This window comes from Amblyraja radiata, chromosome 26 (genome assembly GCF_010909765.2).
Source record: "Amblyraja radiata isolate CabotCenter1 chromosome 26, sAmbRad1.1.pri, whole genome shotgun sequence".
Classification (NCBI taxonomy): domain Eukaryota; kingdom Metazoa; phylum Chordata; class Chondrichthyes; order Rajiformes; family Rajidae; genus Amblyraja; species Amblyraja radiata.
In genome coordinates this window covers 20,589,061-20,597,507 of record NC_045981.1, presented here as the reverse complement: position 1 = coordinate 20,597,507, position 8,447 = coordinate 20,589,061, and the positions used below count along the sequence as shown (strand labels likewise).

The 8,447-nt window shown below is 42.6% G+C and overlaps 1 protein-coding gene across 1 annotated transcript in view; it reads left to right on the top strand.

The window, feature by feature from the left end:
• Positions 1–6,175: 6,175 nt before the first annotated feature.
• Positions 6,176–8,447, top strand: part of grin2c (glutamate ionotropic receptor NMDA type subunit 2C) — a 51,615-nt gene continuing 49,343 nt past the window's right edge. Inside the window, exon 1 of the mRNA XM_033043976.1 lies at positions 6,176–6,548. Within this exon, the coding sequence (XP_032899867.1) occupies positions 6,198–6,548 (351 nt within the window). The 5' untranslated portion in view covers positions 6,176–6,197. The remainder of the gene's footprint in view (positions 6,549–8,447) is intronic.

Here is an 8,447-nt window from a genome sequence, read left to right as displayed (position 1 = left end):
CAAGTCCCTTTGCACCACTGACTTCTGAATCCTCTCCCCATTTAGAAAATAGTGTACGCCTTAATTCCCCCCACCACTTTGCTACGCTGTATTCCGTTTGCCACTTCTCTCGACTTGTCCAAGTCCTTTTGCAGACTCCTTACTTCCTCAACACCTATCTTTGTATCATCCACAAATTTGGTCACTAAGCCATCAATTCCATCATCCAAATCATTAACATATAACGTGAAATGTAGCAGACCCAATACTGACCACTGAGGAGCATCACCAGTTAATCAGGCAGCCAACCAGAAAAGGCCCCTTTTATTCTTACTCTTTACGTTCTGCCAGTCAGCCAATCTTCTATCCATGCTAATACCTCGCCTCTAATACGTCCATGGCGTTAAGTTGGGAAAAGGGGAAGTACAACGGGATCTGGGGGTCCTTGTACATCAGTCTATGAAAGCAAGCACGCAGGTACAAAAGGCAGTGAAGAAAGTGAATGGCATGTTGGACTTTATAACAAGAGGAATCGAATATAGGAGCAAAGAGGTCCTTCTGCAGTTGTACAGAGCCCTAGTGAGACCACACCTGGAGTATTGTGTGCAGTTTTGGTCCCCTAATTTGAGGAAGGACATTCTTGCTATTGAGGGAGTGCAGCGTAGATTTACAAGGGGATCTCATTGAAACATATAAGATTGTTAAGGTACACAAAAAAGCTGGAGAAACTCAGCGGGTGCAGCAGCATCTATGGAGCGAAGGAAATAGGCAACGTTTCGGGCCGAAACCCTTCTTCAGACTTAAGATTGTTAAGGGTTTGGACATGCTAGAGGCAGGGAACATGTTCCCGATGTTGGGGGAGTCCAGAACCAGGGGCCACAGTTTAAGAATAAGGAGTAAGCCATTTAGAACGGAGACGAGGAAACACTTTCTCTCACAGAGAGTGGTGAGTCTGTGGAATTCTCTGCCTCAGAGGGCGGTGGAGGCAGGTTCTCTGGATGCTTTCAAGAGAGAGCTAAATAGGGCTCTTAAAAATAGCGGAGTCAGGGGAGATGGGGAGAAGGCAGGAACGGGGTACTGATTGGCGATGATCAGCCATGATCACATTGAATGGCGGTGCTGGCTCGAAGTGCCAAATTGCCTACTCCTGCACCAATTGTCTATTGTCTATTGTCTAATACCATGGGCTCCTATCTTGTTTAGCAGCCTCAGGTGCAGCATCTTATCAAAGGCCATCAGAAAATCCAAATAAGCAACATCCACTGATGTTCCTTTGTCTATCCTGCTTGTTACTTCCTCAAATAATTCTAACAGATTTGTCAGGCAAGATATCCTCTTTCAAAGCCATGCTGACTTTGACCTATTTTATCATGTGCTCCAAAGTACCCAAAACATCAACCTTAATCATGGACTCTAAAATCTGCTTTGGGGGAACGGGTTGTGTTGGGGGACCAGGCCCCCCGTGTGACAGGGACCCAACTGTCTAGTGGACTCTAAAATCTTACCACCCACTGAAGTCAGACGATATAAATACCTTTACTTTGCCTCTCTCTCTTCTTAAGTTACATTTGCGATTTTCCAGTCCTCTGGAACCATCACCTTAAGATCCCCAGTCAGGTCTAGTTGATCACACAACACCAAATCCAGAATTGCCTTTTCCCTAGTGGGCTTGATCATGAGCTGCTCTAAAAAAGCCATATCGTAGACATTCTACAAATTCTTTATCTTGGGATCCAGCACCGACCTGATTTCCCAGTCTACTTGCATTTTGAAATCTCCCATGACCACTGTAACATTGCCTTTCTTACATGCCTTTTCTATCTCCTGAAGTAATTTGTACCCGGGGGAAAATGGAGGAGGTCTGGCCAAATTTTGTGCCTTCCACCACAGTGATGAATGCTGTGGTGGATGTTTGTGTTACATTTTTATTGTGTTTTTGTGTGTTCTTTTTCATTGTACCACTGCTGGCAAATTCATTTCACTTGCACTTTATGTGCAAGTGACAAATAAAACTGATTGATTGATTGATTGATACCCTACATCCCGGCTGCTATTCGCAGGCCTGTATATAGTTCCCATCAGGTTCCTTTTACACTTGCAGTTTCTTAATTCCACCCACATGGACTCTACGTCTTCTGATCCTGTTTTGACCTTTCTTTGGACGAATTGTAGAAGGGGGAGAATGCTGGAAAAGAGGTGGGGATGGGACAAAGCCAGACAAGTGATGGAGGATACAGGTGAGGGGAGGGGGGGAAGGGGGGGGGGGTTGATTGGCAGATGGGTGGACAATGGCCAGAGATGAAAAGGAGATAAACGGCTGTAAGATATGGAGAGGTGAAAAGTGAAGCCAGAGGAAGGGATAGAGGTGGAAGGGACAGAGGAATAGCATAATAGAAGAAATGGGTGTGCATCCCAGTGGGGCATGGGGAAAAGAGGAAGGAGTAGAAAATATGATGGGGGGGAGGGGGGGGGGGGGTATTGTTACCTAAAATTGGAGCTCAATAACCATGGTGGGTTTTAACCTCCCCAAGTGGACTATGAGGTGCTGTTCATCCAATTTGCATGCGGTCTCTCTCTGGCAATGGAGGAGGCACAGGCCAAAAAGGTCAGTATGGGAATGGGAAGGTAAGTTAGAATGGGTAACAACTGGGAGATCCAACAGTTGCTAATCCCACCACCCTATTGGAATGAATCTGTGCTATTCCGTGTCTGAAGCCTCAATGTCATTCCCATAGTCTGAAGCACAACACTGCGCTATGGTCTTGCTTGGGGTTTCTTTGTTATTTATGTACTTCCATTGCAGTTTTGTTCTGTAGCCATGCCATAAACCCTAGCCTTTAAAAATCCATGAGGCACTGTGTATTATTTTATAACCCAGCCCTCAGAACCATCTGTTCCTGCCCTTCACACAGCTTTCCACCACTCAAAACATAATTAATTTTTAAACGGAAATGTAATGCTTTTATTAACTGATTGTGTCCGATCCACAACCTAATAAGCTTTACCTAAAACCTGCGCCACTAGGCGACCAATGAATATCGCTAATGGATGGAGTGAATAGAAATATTCATCATTAGGACCCGATGAGGCTATTTTACAACCACTCTGAACTGCGGTCTTACCTGTCCTCCTTTCCGAATACATTTTAGTCATTTTGAACTGGCAAACAATGTTGCACCAAAACGCGTCCCCACTAGCACCTGCCGGCTCACTCCCATACATTGTGGTGGTAGAAGTCACTTCCATCATGATAAATTCTCAGAATGCGGCCAACCCAGATCGAGCCCCTGGACGGGTTCTGACATCGTGCCCCTATTAATTGCCACAGTCTTTGTCAACTTTTTTGACTTCTCACTTCACCAGTCTACTGTCCTCGCCCGCTTCAAGAAAACCTCCATTACTCCAGTCCCCAGGAAAAAGTAAAGTGACCTATCTCAATGACTATCACCCAGTGGCTCTAACATTGACCATAATGAGTAGGAAAGAACTGCAGATGCTGGTTTAAATCAAAGGTAGACACAAAATGCTGGAGTAACTCAGCGGGACAGACAATAGACAATGGACAATAGTAGGCCATTCGGCCCTTCGAGCCAGCACCGCCATTCATTGTGATCATGGCTGATCATCCACAATCAGTACCCCGTTCCTGCCTTCTCCCCATATACGATACGATACGATAATACTTTATTGTCAGAGCGAGTCTGAAATTTGTTTACAGCATCACAAAAAAGACAAGGGGGCGAAAGAAGACGCATCAAGATATCAAGACAGGATCCCAAAATACCCACATTGGACAAGACATTACAATAACAGTAGACCACATTTATGGCCCGTCAGCGTACGTTTGATCTGGGATTAAGCGCCGTGTTTAGTTCAAGGATTGCCTGGTGCACAAAAGAGCCCCTCAGTCTAACCTTATTAAATTTTGGAACCCTATATCTCTGGTTTGATGGTAACAAATTGTACTCACTATTCAGAACGTGGTTGGTGTCAGAGGATATGTTAATGGCCATCCTTAGTATGTTTTTAAGGTAGGATGATAGATACAATTTTTGTAGTGGTTGACCTACAATCTTTGAGCACATTTTTATTTGTTGGAGCAGTTTTGATTTAGAAGTAGTAGACAGACGCTTGTACCAAGTAATGTTACAATACTGCAAAACACTCATTAACGCGGCAGTAAAATATATCCCCTGACTCTGCTATCTTTAAGAGCTCTATCCAACTCTCTCTTGATAGCAAACAGAGAATTGGCCTCCACTGCCTTCTGAGGCAGAGAATTCCACGTATCACAACACTTTGTGTGAAAAAAATTGTCCTCATCTCCGTTCTAAATTGCTTACTCCTTATTCGTAAACCACAGGTGTTGGCCGGACCAACAATGAGACGGAGTACAGGAAGAAATTAAAAACTTTGTCTCAAAATTTGCACCATTCTGTTATTACCCACTCAAGTTCAAGTTCAAGTGAGTTTATTGTCATGTGTCCTTGCAGTTGTTGCATCTATCACAACCATGTAAATGTGAACCCTATGAGTTTCGTGCAAAAAACAAATATCATAGGACCCTGTTGTATATATAAATGAATCTGAATCTAAATCTAATCCAGATTTCCACAAGTCTCCTATTCTTTATCTCAGGTTTTCCTCCAGCCCATCTGCCAAGGAGACTTTGACCCTTAGGTTCCAATTTTCTGTCACTTTAACCCCCCATCTCAATCCCACTCTGACCACTGTAGCATTGGTTTGTTTACTGATCCAAAGAAGCCCAGCATTACCTCAATGAGCAGCATCTTACCTGCTATCTCAGCACATTAAACCTGCAGGACTGAACTAGGAACCTGCGTTGATCACCAGCCTTTCCAGTTTGCATCGGAACTGTTCATCTCTGACAAATTGACAGCAATTTGCATTGTTAACTTTGTGTTTCTCCCTTGATGCTGGCTGTTTCCAGCATTCCCCTTTGCTTCAGATTCTTGGTACCTTTGTGCTTGGTATCACAATGTTTCAGCGTTGATATATTCTTTTGTTCATCTCCTTCTATTTACACCCCGTCCCAACATCTCAACTGTGATAAAAAAAACTTTTGTCATCCTCTCCTAGAGGGCACCAATGCCTTCCATATAGCCTGGATCTTCTTAGACTGCAGTTTATCACAGACATTCTCTGTATTCCCTCCTCCCCCCATCTCCTCTGCAACTTAAAACAATTTAAGTTCCAATTAAAGTCATGGACCTGAAAAACGAACTCTCTGCCTCTCCCTACAGACGCTGCCTGGCCCACTGATTGTTTATGCTTTTATATTTGTTTTTTCCCTTTTGTTTACAACACCATGAGATCAATGATTCAATGATTCAGTGATTTAATTCAGTTATACTCTATTGCCACATGTGCCTAGGTACAGTGAAATGCTTTGTATTCCATACAACCTGGTAATAGAATCATATCGCAGATCTCACCCCGGCAGTACACAGATGTGGCCACGTCTTGCCGCCCACCAAGTTACAAAAGTTCACCGAACAGTCCTATTTACTACCTGCCACTGACCAACTGCTTAAAATGCATATTGTTATAGGTTTATCCTAACTGGACAATTCTTGTCTTTCTTTAGCGAGTCTGACAGCTGGTTTAGAAGTAGTAGACAGACGCTTGTACCAAGTAGTGTTACAATACTGCAAAACACTCATTAACGCGGCAGTAAATAATATCCCCTGACTCTGCTATCTTTAAGAGCTCTATCCAACTCTCTCTTGATAGCAAACAGAGAATTGGCCTCCACTGCCTTCTGAGGCAGAGAATTCCACATATTCACAACCCTTATTCGTAAACCACAGGTGTTGGCCGGACCAACAATGAGACGGAGTACAGGAAGAAATTAAAAACCTTGTCTCAAAATTTGCACCATTCTGTTATTACCCACTCAAGTTCAAGTTCAAGTTCAAGTGAGTTTATTGTCATGTGTCCTTGCAGTTGTTGTATCTATCACAACCATGTAAATGTGAACCCTATGAGTTTTGTGCAAAAAACAAATATCATAGGACCCTGTTGTATATATAAATGAATCTGAATCTAAATCTAATCCAGATTTCCACAAGACCAACTGCTTAAAATGCATATTGTTATAGGTTTATCCTAACTGGACAATTCTTGTCTTTCTTTAGCGAGTCTGACAGCTGGTTTCTACCATGGATCAAATGCTGAAGACTGTCGTCTTCCTGTATATGGCAGAGTCCGCCTTCGCCAAGGAACCCATCCCACCTGCCGTCAATATAGCTGTTCTACTCGGGGGCTCTTGGTACCACATGGAAAACAAGGGTAGTTTCAATGGAGATATCTTCCAAGACTTGCCTGTACAAATCAACACTATCACAATAATATTGAACAACACTAATCCCAGCAGCCTAATCTCAAACATCTGTGAGGTGCTGCCCAAATCCAGGATCCATGCCATTATCTTCGAAGACGTCATTGAATCTGAGGCTGTGACGTTAATTCTGGACTTCATCTCTGCTCACATGTCAGTGCCAATCATAGGGATGAACAGAGGCTCTGCTCTTGTGCTGACTCCAAAGGTAAGTTCCAGTCACAGCCTCTTGTTCAGTTCCATACAACTGATTAACTACCTTCAAAACTTCTCCTTGTATTACTTGTCACATTCTCCTACCTTCTCTTTCTCTCTCTCTCCCTCTTTCGTTCCCTGTTTACAATATTGGTATTGGTTTATTATTGTCATATCTACTGAGATACAGTGTAAGACTTTATCTCAGTAGATCTCAGTTGTTGGTGTGCTGTCCTGCCAAATCGTACCATGCACAAGTGCAACCATGTCATACAATAAGTACAACAGGTAGTGCAAATAAAAAAATACTAGAGCATAGAATATAATGTTACAGCATTACAGCGTTACAGCTACAGAGAAAGTCTAGATAAAAAATGCTTTCTACTGAGCATCTGACAATGAAACAGATTGGGAGATCGGGACTAAACCCTTAGTTTAGGAGAGATCCGACTGTTCAGTAGTCTATTAAAAGTGGGGAAGCAGTTATTCCTGAATCTGGTGGTAAATGCTTTCAAGCTTTTGTATCTTCTGCCTGATGGGATAGGGGAGAATAAGAAACGAGTAGTGTGCACACGAGCCTTAATGATGCCAGCTAGTTTCCCAAGGCAGCATGATGTGTAGATGGAATTAATGGGGGGAAGGAGGACGCTGGTTTGTGTGATAGACTGGGCTGCATCCACAAACTCTTTGCAATTTCACGTGGTCAAGTAGAGCTGATCCCAAACCAAGTCACGATGCCTCTCGATAAAATGCTTTCTACGGAGCATCTGTTGTAGTTGAAATATATTAATGATGAGGTATGAAACAGAAATGTACCATAACCAAATTTGCAGACTGCGTGAAAGTAGGTGAAAAAGCATATTATAAGGAGATTACAGTTTTTGCAATTGATATTGATAGGCTGAGCGAATATGCAAAAAGCTGGCAAACAGAGTAACTGCACAAGACTCTAGTAAGATCACACCTAGAGTAGGCCCACAAAAATAACAGTTAAAAGACATTTGGACAATACGTGGATAGGAAAAGTGTGGAGGGAAATGGGCTAAACATGAGCAGATAAGACTTGATTGGATAGGGTGTGGACAAAGGGCTGAAAGGCCTATTCCGATGTGAATGACTCTATTAGTCTATTGTGAACAACTCTGGCGGCACCTGGGCTCTGGTGGTTCCAGGAATGAATGGATTACCAAACAAGGAACATTTGAAGAAACATGGAACTGCAAATGCTATACAAAAAAAGTCAGATTTAGGGAGTAGATTCAAAAATTGAATACGTTCAACATTTACATTTTGGAGTTTAGAACACAACCATTGTTCAGATCAACATATTATTAAAATAACCATTATTCCTTGCCTCCAGTACAGATTCAATATCTATTTGAATCATCAGTCTGCCAATGTTTAGTTTAGATTGGATTAGCTTATTGTCATATATGCCCGGGGGCAATGAAATTCCTTGTTGGATGAAGCTCATTAAGTAAACAGTTTTTCTGATAATAATAATAAATACAACAATGAATGCAAACAGCAGAATGTAGCGCACAGAAAATTAATGTGCAATGGTGCAATAACCAAATAAGGTGAAGTTATGAGTGGATAGTGTTAGCACTTCCAGGAAGTTGTGTGTGAACGAGCTGATTGATTCAGGAGTCTGATAGCAGTGGGGAAGTAACTGTTCTTAAGTCAAGCTCCTGTATCATCTCCCAAATGTAGAGAGAGAAAAGAGAATGGCCAGGATGACAGGCATCCTTGATGATATTTCCAGCATTCCCGATGCAATGCCGTGTATCTCTAGAGTGGAGGTGGAGGAATGCTACAAATGCTTGTGTACTGGGAAATTTATCACTGTGAAAATCTTGTTCCCCTTTCTGTATTTGAGAGGAAGAATTTTTCACCGCGACTAGTGCACTGG